The sequence below is a fragment of the Chamaea fasciata genome, unplaced genomic scaffold (assembly GCF_029207755.1).
Source record: "Chamaea fasciata isolate MVZ Bird 193981 ecotype frontalis unplaced genomic scaffold, bChaFas1.0.hap1 SCAF_10, whole genome shotgun sequence".
Classification (NCBI taxonomy): Eukaryota; Metazoa; Chordata; class Aves; order Passeriformes; family Sylviidae; genus Chamaea; species Chamaea fasciata.
In genome coordinates, this window is record NW_027094095.1 from 6268892 (window position 1) to 6286430 (window position 17539).

The window sequence follows — 17539 nt, forward strand, 5'->3', positions numbered from 1 at the left end:
ATGGAGTTATCTAGTGTTCTCTTGAAGTGTTATTATCATTAAAAAAAAGAAAAATAATTCAAATATTAGAGCCAAAGGAAGGTCATCATTTCATATACAGTCTGAGCAAGCTCTGCTGCTAAAAGCAAGCAACCTTTTCATCCCTTTCTCCATTTGTTATTCATTCCCGGGACTATATCCTCCTTTAAATGCTTCTGCTGGAAAGCTATTTTTCCCTCAATCCTCAAGCTCCCAATGCAGCCAGCCACTTCATCCTCTGCACAACAATACCAACAATAAAATGCTCTCTGAGCTTTGCTTTTTTCAATACTGCAGTACACACACCATCAATTCTGGCCATGCTCTCAGCTTTCTTAATGCTCCAGAAAGGAGAAAAAGGAGTTCAACCAACTGTGCTCTGCACCTTGTTACAAGGTTCTACTCAAGATTAAATATAAACAGTGAACTTTTCTGCATTTTAATAAAAGCTGACACTTAAATCCACTTTATTTGAAACCTTTCCAGAAAGTGTAAGAACTGCTCGTTATACATTTTATAATTTTAAAAATTATTTATTTTAATAGAAAGCTTCTTACTAAGGAGTGCACTTCACGTTCTAGGTTTTGACAAGAGATTATTAAAATTAAACATATTTTGTAAATTATCACCTCCAAAGCAAGCGACCAAAAGTGATTGGATTGCCAGAAATATCTATTACAATATTGGCAATTAAAAAACAAAAGTGAGGTTGACCTGAAAGATCTCTAAGTAACAACTGCACAATCTTAGCAAAGGTCTTAATTTTTTTTATATACAGCTGCTCACATGAAAAATCAAGCTGAAATGAGAAAAAATATTAAAAGTTAAAAATGTTATTTAGAGAGTATATGATCTCCATTTTCTACAAGCAGTTGTTGAAGGATACTACATCTAACTTAAGTACAGTGATTATTGAAAATCATTAGTGGCAGGTACCATGTTTAGCCTTTCATTAAAACAAAAAGAAATGAATATTGGAAAATGCCTTCTTTTTTATGACCATCTTTATTCATATACTAACGGCACATGACATCCCAGTGTGCATGCAGAGTACACAGGAATCAGATAGAGTGCATTCTTACACAAGAAAAATGCAATATATAGTGGTTTAGAGATCAATTGTAAGAATATTCTGTGGGCATATAAGGAAGAAGTAAAGAAAATATTTTAAAAAAAGAGAAAAGTAAAAAGAACCTATTTAGCCAGGTAGCTATCACATTTAACATTAAAAAAGAAAAAGCCTTCTTCCAAGGCTAAGACAAGACATTGTAAACTCAAGGGGTTTTTTTCCATCATCATAATTAGTACCCTGAAAAGAAAGAAGAAAAAAAAAAGAATGAAGAGATTTATTTAGAAAAACTGCAAATGACTCATTGAACCTGCATATCCTCCAGGATAAAGAACTTCTCGGCACAGAACTCTAAATGTGGTTTCCATGAGAACAGAGGCGCATCATATTTTTAATGTCTTCTCTTAGGAAGTGATCTACATTTAAAATATGGAAACTAGCATTAGGGAGCTAAACCAAAGTTAAACTTAGGTCCATACTCCAGTGGAATACTTGTTCTTTGTAATAAGATAAAGCCATTCTGTCTTAGTACCAAGAGGACAGTACCCATGTTATTCCTAACTGTGCTGCTTTCATCACGTTCTGGAACAGTTGCATTCTTCCCAATAACAGCAACACTGAACAAAGAAAAAAAAATCAATTATTTAAACTCTACCCTATCAAATAAGTCTCAGAAATCAATTTGGCTCTACGACTCACACATCCAGCAAGGAAAAGAACACCAACAGCTGAATTACAGTGCACTGATCCAAAAGATCCAAAGGGCAGATCTGAACTAATTCTTGGTATGAACACAAAGCAATCCCAAACACCAATGAAACAGAAGAATTCCTTTGGAGGAAACAGAATTTTTACTATTCAGAAGTGGTACTTGATACAAAGGGGACTGACATTGCTCATCTGTGCCTAATCCCCTCCCTTTCAGGAATTAGATCCAAGTTCAAAGAGCACCTGACTGTGGGGTTTTTGCACGCTTGGGGTCACCTGGGATACGTGGGGGCACTTGGCTTTGACACGAAACACACCTGCCTGCTCCAGCCTGTGTTAATCCCAGGGCTCCGATTTACATTGCACCAGCTCAAATCCAATACTTACCTAGAACTAAGAATCAACAATTTTTCCACAGTAGTGAGTGAGACTTTTTACAGTATTGACAGAACAGTGCCAGAAATCTGAAGAATAACTTGGTAAAAGGATCACAATTCCTGGTAGGTCAGACCTCCAGAGGAAAAATGGAGAGCCTATTCTGAACGCTATGGGCTAACCCTCAGAGTACAAAGAGACAACAGTAGGCCAAGGGCCTCCAAACAGACAAAAAATCCCACTCCCCAAGGAAAAAACCCCAAAACCACCAGTGAGAAATATACTGAGGTGTGTAAGCTTTGGAAGGGGCAGGCAAATACACTGGGTCCATGAACTGCAGCAAGCCCCAACTGAATCGGGAGGTATTTTAATAAGCCCTAGATAGAAGTGAGGGAAACCAAGTCACAGGTTAAGCAGACAGAGGATGAGGAAATTCCCCATGTGAGCCTGTCTGGAATTTTTTTTTTGTTTTCTTTCAGAACAGGCATTTAAAAACCTGCTGTTTCAAAGGCTTATTTCATGCTGTCCTCTTTAGTAGCACAGCACGATCAAGGCAAATGACCTCTGACCAGAAGAAAGCACCTTTGAAAAACATTTTCTAACGTGCTGGCAGAGCATAAGTGCCTCAGCAATGCATTTTCAAGTACACAGAAAGATGGACACACGTCCTCTGCTGCTACTATTGGAAGACATCCAAACAATGGCTTGAGAAAAATACTATTACTCCTAATAGAAAAATACTGCTGATCTTTTTGTTCAAAGCAGTTGTATTAAGAATTAACTGAGTAAATTAACAGCAGAAATACAACACTACTATCCATGGAAACTGTGGGTGCTTGTTTATCCTTACCTTCTTCTGCCTCATCCTCCTGGGATGACATAGGCCCTCCTCCACTTGTTGGGGTGAGTAATTCTTCCTCTCTGGCAGATTCTCTTTGCAGGCTGACAACTTCATAAATTGCATCTCCAGCACTTGTGTGGCTTTTCCCTTCAGACTAAACCAAAATACGGGTATGTATTAGGTTGAAAAATAAGGCTATGAAAGGCTAAACAATAGTCTGGTCAAGACTGCCTCAGATTTCTTTGCCTTGGCACAAATAGATGGCAGTATCTGATGGTTCTGTTTCTCCCAGTATTACAGGTAAAAAATATAAATAAAACTGCATTATTTCCCAAAGCTGCGTCTTAACAACTATTGTTCAGGACAATGATAAAAAAAGCTTTCCAATTTAAACAGCCATAATGAGATTATGTCAAAGAGAAATCTCAGCTAAAGAAAAGAGGAGAGAACAAGGAGGAAAAATATTGGAGTAACTGAAAAAAGAACTGAATGCCTGGGGGGGGGGGAGGGGGAAATAATGGTAAGAGGTTTTTTGTAGGTAAAGACAAGACTAAAGAAGAAACAAAACCTCACCCTTTTGAAAAGCCTTAAATTGTGAAAAGCTCTTTTTGGTCCTTCACTCACTAAAAAACCAGGAAATTTTATCTTCCTTCAGTGGAATATAATTGAAAACACACCCCTTTCCAATGGAGAAACGTAATGGAACCCCAGGGCAGGGGGGTTGGAAGTAGATGATCTTGACGGTCCCTGTGAACCCAAACCATTCCATGATTCCATGACTTCCTTATGAAAAAGAAGTCAGTTAACTATAGTCAGTTAACTATAGGCAGTTCCAAGGTTGAAAATAAAAAGGATTAGTTTTTCCTCTTAGTTACAGTTATGAACACAGTTTTTTTCAGTGACATGCAGTGATTACTGTATTTTTAGAGAACTGTACATAACTGCAAATTAATGATGGTATTAAATGAAGCAGCCCAAAATATTGTGCTATTTTGTTCTTTGTGCATCTTGCCTAATCAGTTAAAATAAGGTAATTTTTGGAACATATTCAAGTTAATCATGAAAAATCAAATTAATCATGAAAAAGACAGTTTCAGTTAGAGTACCCTCAACTTGTTTGAAAAACAAATATCATGAAGCTGAAAGGTTCCATGATACCTGCACTGGAGATACACATGAACTACTGACCAACACTTGCAACTTCAACCAGCTCGTAATATCATGCTGATGAGCAGCTTAAACAGGGACTGTTTGGACTGACACAATATAAATTATTTTATAGTGAGAAACCTTTCCTCATTTATTTTAGATTAATAATTCAGACCCACTTCCCTTAAAGAAGAGGCTGCAATTATCAGCCTGTTTTGGTGATGGAATTTCTCATTAAGTCGGTTTAATGAATTTTGGGGTGTAGGCATAAATAACCTGCATTTTGTAAAATCAAGCAGGATAACATTAGAGCTGTTATCCCTGTTTTGTTCTCACATAACACCATTAGCGAGTAATTACAAACTACTTGATTAAATCAATCCAGTATTGATGCCACTAATGTTATTAACCATGGCTGTCTATAGCTTTTATTTTGGAGAGAGTAAGGCATGAGATACTGTGGGTTTTGCTGTATGTTAAAATAATTACAAGCCTTCAGCTCCTTGTATATGTTCTGGTTAACTGCAAAACCCACCTGTATAAAATGCAAAAAATTTGATTATTGGTTTTCTCTGAAGCACAAAGCCACCATTACACAGAAGTGTTCTAACAATGAAAATGTGCATGAGCAATACAGTAAGACAGCTAGAAAGAACAATCCTAAATTACACATTAACCTGCATTTGTCAGCTTTTTTTATCATTCTTTATACCTGACCGCACCTTACCCATGTCAGTTCAGACTGTTAAATGTGTCTGAATCCTTCCTCAGCAGGGTTATGATTTTTCCAGAATCCACTTAATGCCCAACCACTTTCCCAGGAAGTTCCCCACTGGCTGATCCCACTGGCATCTGCAGAGTTATTTCCCAAGGAGTAAGAGTGCACTGAGGTACAGGATCTTCCAAAGGTATTGGCAGGAACGGCTGCTCCAATGCAAACTGTCCCACTGAGAATGGGTGAAATAAAGCCTTGAGACAAGTCACCCAAAGAGATCCTGGTAACCACAGTCAGGACCTCATCTTGCAGAAGGATTACTAGGACTAAAAATATTCCTTTTCTAAAGATCCACACAACAGACTCTGAATTCTGCAGCAGGAAGAAATGCACGTGCTTCTTCAGGGAAGAGAGGCATGTGTATGTTTGTCACATTATAAGGGGTGAGAAAAAGAAAGCATCCAGATTACTCAATTAAAAATGGTACAGTTGCAAGTGATTTAAAAGGCAAGCTGAACTGATTAGAGATAAGTATCAAACTGCTGAGAGCAGAATACTTCTAAGTGTATTTTCTTTAAAGTCAAAATGCAGATATTCATATTTGCATGTAACAGTACGCTTTCTCAGATTTTCTTAAATTCCAAGTTGCTATGCTGATCTCTAGAAGAAATACAGAAACAACATAGCTTGAGATTCATTTACTCCCTAAGTGTTAAACACAGCAGCAATTTCCCCATGTAACATCAACACAACTTGGTTTTTTCAGGCCTACTGCTGTGCCCCACAAAAAGAGAACTCAAATAGTCCCATTAGGCTCAGTAAAATTAAATCACTGCTCTTTGGTTCCATTAGCCAAAGATGATGCACCACTGTTCCAATGCCCATGGTACAACTGGCCTCTGGTCTTCACTTCTTGAGCCAATACCAAGACATAAGTCTTTGGAGAAAGCAGGTCAGCAGTGGCTGAAGGAGGATGCAGCTGCAGATCGCTTTACAGTGACCCTGGCAGATGTCGCTCTTGTATGGGCCTCAGCCGATGCCAAAATCAGGAGGGACCTGAACTACAATCCCAACAGCCACACTCTTGCAAACCTCTGTGTTAGGCTCCTTTGCCTTTAATGGGTCACATTCTTACAGCCATATTGTGAATGTCAGTAGCCCTCTGATTTTAGAATGAACAGTTACAGAGTCATTTCCCAATCTTACCAGCCGAATGGACTTGTTTTAGATGTCCTGCTTCAGAGGTGACATTGTACAGAGTTAAAGAGAATTCAACAGCCATGTACAAAATAGTTTAAGCCCACAAAACCAATGGCTTACAATTCATTACAGTTCAGTTAACCAAGTGTGCTGAGTTAGAGTTATTTCCTTCACAGTGACTGGTATGAGGCTGTGCTTTGGGCTTCTGCTGGAAACACAGTTGATAACGCAGGGGAGTTTCAGCTTCTGCCCAGCAACTGCTGACACAGTCAGGGCTTTGCTGCTCCTCATGCCACCCCACCAGCAAAAGGGTTTGAAGTGCACAGAAAGCTGGGAGGGGACACAGCCAGAACAGCTAACCCCAGCTGACCCAAGGGATGCTCCAGACCCATGTGGCATCATGCCTGGCATGTAAAGTGAGGGAAAGAAGGAAGAAGGGGGGATGTTTGGAATGATGGCATCCGTCTTCCCAAGGCAGTGTTACACCGCTCTCCAGGGCATGGCTGAGCACCTGCCTGCCCATGGGAAATGGTGAATGAATTCCCTGTTTTGCTTTGCTTGAGCACATGGCTTTTGCTTTCCCTACTGAACTGTCTCCATCTCAATCCATGGCTTTTCACTTCTTCTCTGCTGATTCTCTTCTCCATGCCAGTGTGGGGGAGTGAGGGAGTGGCTGTGTGGGCCTTACTTGCCAGCTGGGGTTAAACCACAACACAAAGGCACTCAAACTATACACATGCTACTTAATCCTTGTGAGTTAGAGCACTCCTGAAATAGTTGAAAGAAACAAACTGCTGAGGAGCAGGTGCCATACTAACTTTTACAAAGGCCAAATTAGGACATATGAGACAAATGCTCTAAATAACAAACCAAAGGCATTACCTGTTTTAGCTTCATATAGAAAGTTTCTGTGAAGGTCTTCCTGCTGAAGTACCAGAAGCGTTCATTGGCAGGATACACACGCACCACGGTCTCCAGCAAGAACCTGACTGGCTCCACTACCTCAGTCACAACCATATCCACTGCCACAGTCATGAAGACACGCTTATCTGGAACACAAAAATGGGAAAAATCACCCACAGATCAAATCTGTAAACCGCTGCTCAAATCCACAAGCCTTTCTGTTTCATTCATGATTCACTGCACCTGTTTTAGCTGCCCGAGTTCTACACCCTCCATGCCTGTTGCACAGAATGAAAGGATAAATTAACCAGTGTACCAAGGAACTCTGATAACTCCAAAAACAAAGATATTATGTCCTTGTTTTAAAGACAGAAGCGAGACATCATGCAAAGAAAACACATACATGACCCCCATCAAACAAAAGGAGCATGCAGAGGATAGGATCACACTGTGAAGTGTAAGGAGGTCTGTTATAAGCTACCAGAAATAATGTGGTCTGAAAATCCATCAGCAGGAACAGTGACACTGGCTGTAGGTACTTGGATATGCTTGTAAGCAAACGACGTGAGCTCTGCCTCAGGACAGAAAACTAACTCCAGATTTATATTCCAAGTTTTTAAATCCCATCACAGAATGTAAGTTCCAGCAATAAGAAACTCTGCTGTATAATCAAGCACTTGAATGCATCACTGCCAGCTGCCCCAAGATGCAGGGGATGAACTGCTGTTTGTATTAAACTCACAATTAGAAGGAGGAGAACTCCAACGCCTGTTATTCATACTGCTTTGCTGAGTACAACAATTTGCAAATGCTTACAACCAAAAATCCTGACCACCAGGGACAGGTACCACAGGCCCAAACACTAATGTAACACCTCCACATCAGCACCACACTGCTCTATGAACAATTATTATTTATACAGAAAAATTCCTAGCAATGGGCTCTTGGAACATCAGGTTTCATGTCCTTAGACGCTCACTGTGATTGCCACACCAAACCCCTGCTGCGTAAAACAAATGCACAGATTAGGTTCCACTACCTTTTGGAGTTTCCTCATTAAGTACCAGAAACATGGGTGCATTAGGATTCCACATTCCAGTAATGACATAAGCCTTCCCATCAGAACTTTTTCCCATGGATTCCTAAAAATAAAATCATACAGGATTGTGTTTCAGTCGTGGTTTGAGATCAAAGAGATGGGGCACGGGGATGAGAAATAGTTCTAGGAACCTTAAAGAAAATGCATTAATGGAATGAACTATTACTACTAGGAGGCAAGTACATGCTTCCTGAAGTTTCTGCAACAGTCCTTCCTATGGATCACACAGGCCTGTTTGGGAGCCTCTAGAGGTAAACGGAGACTGACATTCCCTCTCTGCAATTCAGTCAGAGAAATAAAAGTGACTGAGTTCTCCAGATTGAAATACGGAGAAAGGAGGTTGAAAGGAAATCGTAAATGTCTATTTCTGTGCTATAGCCAAGAAACAAACAATTCATTACATCCAGCAGTTAAATGTGCTTGGAGTGTGAATGTAAACAGAATTCAAGGTGGAATAAAGACAGGAATTCAAATACAGTAAAAAGGTGGTGTACAGATTTACAGGAACAACAACACTCCGAAACTCATTACAATTTATTCAGTTTTATAATCAAATAATAAAAAGGGAAAATCTGAACTGATATCAGCAAATAAAATCAGGGGGAAAATGAGCTGGTAAATACAATCAGGCCAACAAATGAGTCTGAAAGGAGAACTAAATACTGACAGACAGAACCAGCAGCTTGAGCACAGAAACTGGGCAAAACTGGTTCAGCTGTAGAGCCACGAGAGGTCTGATGGGTTTAACTCTAGCACTTTATAACTTGAAAATGCTGTATTACAAACAGAGAGAAAGTAAACTGGTATTATCACAGAAAGGATCACATTGTTTTGCGGTTCTCTCAGAAGCAACTCTAAGAAAGGGAATATTGTAGAAAACAAGTGAATATTTCAAACTCTGGGCAAGAATTTCAAATCAAATGAAGGAGACAGAGGCAAAAATAAGAGCACTTCCCTGGCACCCAAATAGGAAAGGAAAAAAATAAGAAAAATTTTTTCTCTAAATTTTTAGGGAAAATGCTTAACACAATCCAGAAAGCTCAGTTATTTCTAACAACCTGATCTCCCCTTCACTAACTGAACAAAAGCCAGATGCCACAGGTTTTGACAAGAATTGAAATGTTTTGTCCATCTTACGATTGTAGATATCAAATCCCAGGATTTAAGAAACAAAAAACAAACAAACAAACAAAAAACCAACAAAGCAAAAGATATTAAAAGCTCATTTTGCTGGAGTTTGTGGTGGTTTTTTTTCAAATCACCTTATCTAATTTAACAGGTTATTAGAGCTAAGTATTACCATGTCTAGTAAATGCATGTCACTGTTCTTCACATTTCGTCCGGGGCTCAGCAACATCCCAAAGCACCTGTGAAGTTTATTTAAAATAAAACAAAACAAAACAAACAAACAAAGGAAAAAAAGGACGTATATTAGATTTTCACAATGCAAGAGTCTTTGCTTGAACATAATGGACCTACTGCTTCTAATTTTAAGAGTACCTTTCACAGAAATTGTTTGTTATTGTTATGGCAACGCTTGGGAAACAACCCATTACATGTTACAGGAAAGACAATGAAATTGTTTTCCAGAATGAAGATAGCAGAAATGAGCATCTGGCCTGTCAAAACTCAATTATTCCTAACGACCACTTATAATATTGAGTTCAAAGATACCAACTCTTCCTATACATTAGTGATGGAGACTGGCAGGAAAAAATACAAATTCATTCATTCAATCATTCACAACAGCACTGCTACAAAAAAATCACATAGTATCATGGACCCCCCTCCCCCCCCCCCAAAAAAAAAAAAAGAAAAACACACCAAGAAACAACAATTTGCTCAATTTTAAGACTTAATTTGTCATTTTTTAAATCTGAATTTGTGTGATATATATACGGGGCCTTGAATTCCAGAATTCCAGTCAAATCATTTTATAAGAAAATGTTCTTGATATTTGTAAGAGAAAAAAACCAACCAAACAAACTTCTTCAGACATTCAGATTTTCAAACTTCCTGACTACCGAAGGCACAAATCCAGGTCTCAGGTTTCTATAAATCATCTGTATCTTTCTCTCCTTTGAACACGTTCCATTTTGAATAAAAACACCAAACAGAATTATGTATTTGCAACAAACAGCAAGCCATCTTGCATAGGTTTTTAAAAAACCTTAGATCGCAAATGAAAAGAGGAAAATAAATTGAAAGTAATTGCTATTTGAAATAATATGGAAAATTAGGGTTGTAATTCAGAAGGGTTTGTTTGAAGAATTTTTCTGTTTGGTTCTCTGACACAAACTGCTTTTTGCCACTGACTCTCAGAACTAAGTAATATCCTGAACAACATTGCTTGGACATATGAACACCAGCAACTAAAATTTTAATAACATTATTAACTGTGAAAGTCTCAAGATATGCAATTACTACCCCACCTAGCTTTCCCCTATCATATTAGGGGTGTATGGATTTCATTTTCCACCTCATTACACTTACCAGTAACTTACATCCACAACAGTATTTTCTGTTCTCCATACTCTTTCACTACTAGAATCATAAAAATCTAACTGGTAAATAAACCAGTAGACAACAATTTTGATTTATCTATATCCATAATGCAGTGCCATGTAAAGCACTCAAGGCAGCTCAGATACAGGATTTGGACTTAGCTACACAAAACAGATTCTCTGAGAGACTAATTAAACCAGGCAGAACCTAACAGCAGACTTACTACTTCTTGTTCCTGAGGCAGAAATAGCTCTGAGAGTTACAATTAGTAGTAGTAGGGGGGTCACCAGCTCCTGGGGCAGCTGCTACAGAGAAATGTAAGGCCAAGATGCAGAGGCAGGCAAAATATCTGTGCCTTTCAAAGACAACAGCTCCCACATGCTCCTCCTGCTGCTGCATCACTCAGATGTACACAGGTTCTGATGTGTGACAGCCAAAATTTTGGGGAAGTGTGTTTCCAAAAGAACGCGAGTCAGGAACAAGTAACCCCTGCCTCTCACAGGAGCAGAGACTTCTGATGCCTAACAGCATCCTGCTGCAAGAAGAGTCAGGGCTTCTCTTCCCTCTTATTTCAAAGAGGAAAATGAGTTCAAACCAGGATCCTCACTCGCAGAAGATAGATTTTACAGAAACAGTTGTCAGCACATTCAGCCTCTGACATGAGGAGGCTCAACCACACACCCAGGATTCAAAACGACCTGCACAGAGTGTGGACCTCAGTCTCACTTGAGACTTGCTGCATTTCTGCACTAAAAGGTGGCTACTGAGCAGCTCTGTGCAACTGCACGTACTCCACTACTTGCTACACCAGCAGGAAAACAAAAACCCAAAACTGTAATTGTTATTCACTAATGTATATTTTCATTTATAAAAATACAAATGCTAGCGATGGATTTGTAAAGAGCTCTTTCTCTGAGCAGCAACCAAGTTTGATCTCCTGAAACCATGACAAAAGGTTCTTGAAATTTTCAGACCAGAGACCAGATTTCTTCAGAAATATTTTTTGCATTGCAATTTCCACTTCAAAATATTTTTGAAGACACATTAAATTGCTCAGAAGCTCAGTCTGATATAACCTGCACTCATCTTTCACCAGTTTTGGATCTTAGTTTATCAGGGCTAAGTACATAAAAGGACTTACAAGCCTGTGTATGTCATTCCAATTAAATAAATTTTTCACAGCAAAGCTTGTGGTGATAAAAGTAACATCTCCAACTGAATATTCCAAATATCTCCAAAATAAATGCTAATTTCTAAGCAAGGTAGTTTTACTTTATGGAGAAAAGCAATAATCAAGTGCCATTCATAAATGCCTCATTAACTGAATCCTAAAGGCAAAATTGTTTAAATTAAAATTACACTGGAAATAGATTTTTTTTTTAAGACAACAAGTAGCAAATGCCTAATTTTACAATTTGAAAACAATGATAAAAGTTTCTACTGTATATTCCTTGTCTAAAAATTTAGTTTCCATTCTGAAGTAAAAGCTTGAAACCAAGTCAAGAGATCAAATTTGGGTGGGTTGGGGGGAAGGTTTTCTTGATTCTCCTGTTCTCTTGAATTTCCTTTTCCCTAGACCCGAATTCTCCCATTGTTACTCTTTTGCTAAGATTGCCATCTGGTGGCATTAATTCTGTTGTGCAATAATACTTTGTGTTATTGGTACATTTTTTTTCTATCACATAACTTGCAAAGTCAGAGATAACTTCATTAAATACCGTTCTTTCAAAAATCTAATCCACATCCTTTTGGTACGATTTTTACCTTTCAATGGCCAGTTCTTTGTTGGAAAGTTGCTGAACTGTGATCACCACTTTCTTCTCAATTCCCTGTTTAAGCTTGAAGTACAATTTATCTCTATCCTTTGGCACAGGGCTAAAAGAATAGAAACATCCTTCAGCAGGCATAGAACATGAACTGTTAAATACAGATAAGGGTTTACATTTTTTAAATTTTCAATTAATTCAAAATTCATTAGATTTAAAAAAAAATCCAGAAAGAGGCCACTGGACTGTATTTACTCAAGAAACTTGGTTTGACTCAAGTTTTTAACAAACCTCTATCTTTTCCATTTGCACAGGCCTCCACTGAGCATCCTTAAAAGAAATGATGTAGTGAAAAGAAACTCACTTGAAAAAAGGTATCCTGAATTTTAACCTTTTTACAGAAAAAAAAAACATAAAGAAAAAAGTTGTAACATCAAAAGGGCAGTTTCCTATTCACAGCATGTCTGCTCATGAAAATTGATCAAATGAATTTTGTTCCAACACAGTAGCTGAGCATGTGTGGAAAGTAACTGTGCGCTTCTTCCAAAGAGATTTCTGCTTTGCCCTTTCCATTCTGATTACCTAAAATTTCCTTTTCCATCATCTTCTTTGACTTCTAAGGAGACACTGAAAGTGTACACATCACTGTCTGGTGTGGGCAGAACAAAGTCCTTCACATGATCAGATGCTTGTCTGGAGGAACGCTTGAATGCTGTGGAGAAACTGTACAAAATTCGGCTGACCTGCAGAAAAGCAAAATCATTAATATTGTGATCAAAAATAAGGGTGTTTTTAAAGAGGCACTGTGATGTTTTTGAAGGTCAAAAAATCTTATACTCAACACAAATCATGCCTCATGTACCACAAAGCACCCAACATCACGTGTTCAATAACCAAGCCATTTCAGTAACATCTCCTATTTCCATTCCTGATCATCCCTGCTCGTCATGCTCAGTGAGTTAACATTAATTAGATTAGAGATTAGGAACGCAGCTCATTAGAGCACCTGCATAACGTACTTTTCAGGTTGTAGTTTTTAACAACACAACATACAGCTTGCTCTGGCAGATGTCAAAACCCAAGGACATTTCTTCCTTTTCAGTTTCTCTTTTTCCACCCTAAAAAGTCCTTTTCTCCCAGACTGTCACACAGTTCTTCCTAAATTATCGAGGGGAGAGTACCATTGATGCCTAAAGTTTCAGCTTTCATGTATTTCAGATGCTGTGTTGCAAGGAGTGCAGTTCTGAGCCTCATATTAAGTGTCAGTCAGCTCTCTTCACAGAGCAGGGAGACAAAACAAACCCTTTTCCTGCTGAACACCAAGGACAACTTTCAGGCCCCAAAAGCACAAGGGGCTGGAGAGAGGAACAAGAAGGACGGGACCTCACAACCTGAAGCTGTAATTGGACAATTAAACCCCAATATGCAAATGGACCAAAATGGTTAAAAATGTAAGACTTTGTGACCAGTCACCCATTTTGTGACCATTTTCAATCCACCTTGAGTGTAGCCCTGGTCAGGCCCTGTCCTGCCCAAGGTGGATCCTGGAGGCTTTTCAATAATTCCCTACTTTATTCTCTAGCTCTGTCCAGTCTCTGTTTCAGGGCAGCCTTCCCAATGTTACATGGGTTTTTTTAATTCCAAGGGTATACATCACAACTTCAGTATGAAACATACCCAAATGAGGTTTTCCAGATCTACCCATTACAGTGCACTTGGGAGTTTGTTGAAATACTAAAAGCAAAAACTTAAAATTGTAGTAACATTCATGTATGACTAGCTGCACATTCTGCAAAACCCATTCACATGTGCTAACATATTTTTCAAGGCACTATATACCATCTCCACATTGGGAATGACCTCTTCAAGGATTGCTTGCATCCTTTTTCCCAGTCACTGCACAGCAGAGAATACTTACAGCCTCTTTAATCTCACAGGAGAAAACATGGATCTGGAACTCTTCTGTCCCACAGCTGCTCTCAGTAAACGCAAAGCAGTCACTCTCTGAAGTCCCATTTTGCCCCCGCACACAAAACAACACTTTATAGATGGGAAATGAGGCAATCTCCAAATTGTTTAATTGATCTATTATTCTGGCAAGAAAGGGAAGATCAAAGGAACAGGTCAGTAAAACAGACAGGCCTACCTAAAAGGCTTTTCTGCAATTAGATAAACAAGGATCTAAACTCTAATTACTGCTAAATTCAAGTAGATGAGATGGGCAGCAGGAACAGGAACATTATGCTTTCCAAATTTAAGGTGTAAATGCTCCTGGGTTGTAACACTGATTTAATTTCTTTTATATGCCATAATACAGACAAATACAGCACCTCTAGATCAGACAGTAAACAATGGTCATTGCTTGTGAAAAACACAAAAGAAGAAACATAGAAACCACAGAAAACCGTAAAAACATGATTTGTTTACAAAGATCAAAGAAAATGTAACATTTAAAAGAAATTTAAATATCTGTTTAAGAAATCATTATGAAAACTATTTCAGAATCAACAGGACTAGCAACAGACTTAGCAAATGCTGCCACATTCAGGTGAGTATTGATCACAGATCTAAGACCTCATCCAAAATTTTAACATCCTCTCAAACACAGAACCCAAGGTCCCAAAGAATAATTCAGAAACTTAGAAACAGGAGAGTGGAGTTTCAGAACAGACTGGTGGATAGTGACTTTTAAAGACTAACAGTGTTCTCTGTCTATTCACTACTTGTCCAAATACACATTCACATAAAGGGTCACTAAACATTCGTCACCTAAAATCCCAAGTCCGTAACAATAAAAGTACAGGACCAATTTAAAGGCAAGAAGAGCCCTGGGAGGATTCAGCACAGTGTAATTTTGGTGGGACATGACAACTGAACTCTCACAGGACAAGTATTCAGACACCAGCTATGAGCACACTCCTCAAAGCCAACATGAGTATCACCTAGGCTTTGATGGAATATGTTATGTCACATGAATTCATCTTTCCTGATCTGTGCACGTTCTTAGGCAGTCCCACATTTACTGATCTCCTCTGAAACTAAAGATCAAAGGAGCTTGCTGTTTCACTTGCAGAACAACCCTCCTGAATGGCCACACTGAGTACAAAAATAGGCACAGAACACCTTACATCTTGTGTCTGGGTGACTGTTGCCATTGTAGAAGTATACAAATGAAATATTTTCAAACGTCCAATGAAACTGAAAATGGATTCAAAGAACAAAATGGAAGAAAATAATACAGATTCTTGAATGCCCTTTTCTTCCTCCCCAGGATGATAATCAATACATAAATACAGCTCGGGCAAGGAAGGAAATCTGATCATATCCTTCAGACACCTTGGTATCAGAGCTTAAAAATAAACATCTTGGATATTGAGATGTTCCCTACTTCTGGATGCAAGAATGCTACAAGCGCATGTTTAGTGTACCCTGATTAGGAACCTTTGACTCCCTCATCACTAATTAAAAGACTCCTCTCACATGGGGAAAGTTAAATCTCTTCTAGTATCTGGAGACTGTCAGCATCTGCATCATGAGGCAGACACGGGTCAGAGCTGGCTTCTGCAGCAGTGACTGGCACCTCAACTCTGCCCCACATATGGGAGAGTCTAATCTGATCCTGCTGCAGCAAACCCAAGGCCAGAAGGGCTCCTGCAACACATGGACATTGGAGAGGTCAGGGGGGCACAGGTATTATCAGCTCTCCCTTTCCAGTATCTCTCTTATCATATTTGAACAGACATCAAGGTAGAAAGAGATGCTTTTGCTGACACTGTGTGGCAACTGGCATCACCAGCCATGCACTGCATGGTAAATTTGAGCACACATGTTGTTGAATCAGAGGAATTTCTCAAAATTAACGGTCTTCAGCAAGAACCTCAGGCACAAATCCAGCAATTCTACTTCCCTGTGCAAGTAACAAAGTCAGAAACCACTTTCTTATGTGTCTGCTTATGGAACAAATGAAACTCCTGTGTGTTACCTTACAGAGCCCTCTGGAATGTTGGGAACATAGAGCGTCACAGGTAAAGGGGCTTGACTTGAGGACTTCATGTTTGCCATGGCATGTAGAGCTTCTGACTCATTCCGTGGGGCTGACACCTTTGTGCAACCCAAGTAGGTCAGTTTGTTAAACAACACGCTGTCCTCCTCCAGGGGTTCACTGGGAGAACAAGGCCTTGGTGCAGAGATTTCTGAAAATTAAGAAAAAGCTTCTTTAGCCATTTGCTTTTACTTTTATGCATTTTTTTCTTTCCAATGAGTTCCACAGCAAAATCTCCTACATTTTCCAGGAAGGGACATGGGAGTAGACAGTTCAGCTCCAACAGCAAGAAATCCATTTGGCAGCTGAATATTACTGTGAAGTCTGTTCTAATCTAATTCATGTTTCCAAGGGTGGCATGGGGACAAAGTGCATTTTTGATTCTCTTCAGCACCACTGGAACACAGCACAGACACTCAAAATCTTTCTAAGCAGTCACAGAATCACAGACTGTGAAGGGGTTGGAATGGACCTTAAAAATCACCTAGACCCAACCCCTCCGTGTGCGCTGTTACTTCTATTTCTTATTACTAGAGCTGATACTGCCACAATACTTAGAATCATGAAGGCTGTAAAAGTGAATTATTCCTGTTGGGGCTGGAGTGGGGCAAGAGAAACATCTACAAGTATTTCTTTGCTCATTCATGCTAAGGCTTGGGTTCTGTTTGGAGAACGTCAAACACGAAGAGAGTGAGGTAAGTTTCTCAGAAATACAGCAGACATGTAATTAAGAGATGGGTGTTTCCATTTCATATAAACTATCCTATTCTACCACAAGAACACATTTCTTGTATTTCCAACAGATGTCATGGGAATTAGCTGACAGGATATCACAGAAGTGCCCTGCATGCTATTGAGGCAAAAAGAATTATAGCTCAAGGCACAAAACGATGACCACAGCCTTGTATTCCTAATAAATGTAGCAGAATACAAGGAATTTTATATGGCGGGTTTCTTATATGTATCTAAAAAAGCTACAAGATATTTTACTTAAAAACCATACAATATAGTTTACATTAAAAGCTTTCAGTCCTCCCCTTCTCATGAAAACTTCAACCACCAGGTAAGTACCACAATCATTCCCAGCAAATATCAAATCCTAAGCTAGCCTTACTGCTACCTGGTGACAGCATCACAGATGGACAGTTT

The 17539-nt window shown here is 39.1% G+C and overlaps 1 protein-coding gene across 7 annotated transcripts in view; it reads right to left on the reverse strand.

Annotated features, from left to right (window-relative positions):
- The window catches only part of RABGAP1L (RAB GTPase activating protein 1 like), a 228604-nt gene that overhangs the window by 188712 nt on the left and 22353 nt on the right, over positions 1-17539 (reverse strand). For all 7 annotated transcript variants that reach the window (XM_066192172.1, XM_066192176.1, XM_066192174.1 and 4 more), the window contains 8 exons: positions 16331-16541; positions 14267-14441; positions 12931-13091; positions 12347-12457; positions 9378-9444; positions 8018-8120; positions 6958-7124; positions 3021-3165 (listed from right to left, as the gene is read on the reverse strand). In XM_066192172.1, coding sequence (XP_066048269.1) covers positions 3021-3165; positions 6958-7124; positions 8018-8120; positions 9378-9444; positions 12347-12457; positions 12931-13091; positions 14267-14441; positions 16331-16541 — 1140 coding nt within the window. The remainder of the gene's footprint in view (positions 1-3020; positions 3166-6957; positions 7125-8017; positions 8121-9377; positions 9445-12346; positions 12458-12930; positions 13092-14266; positions 14442-16330; positions 16542-17539) is intronic.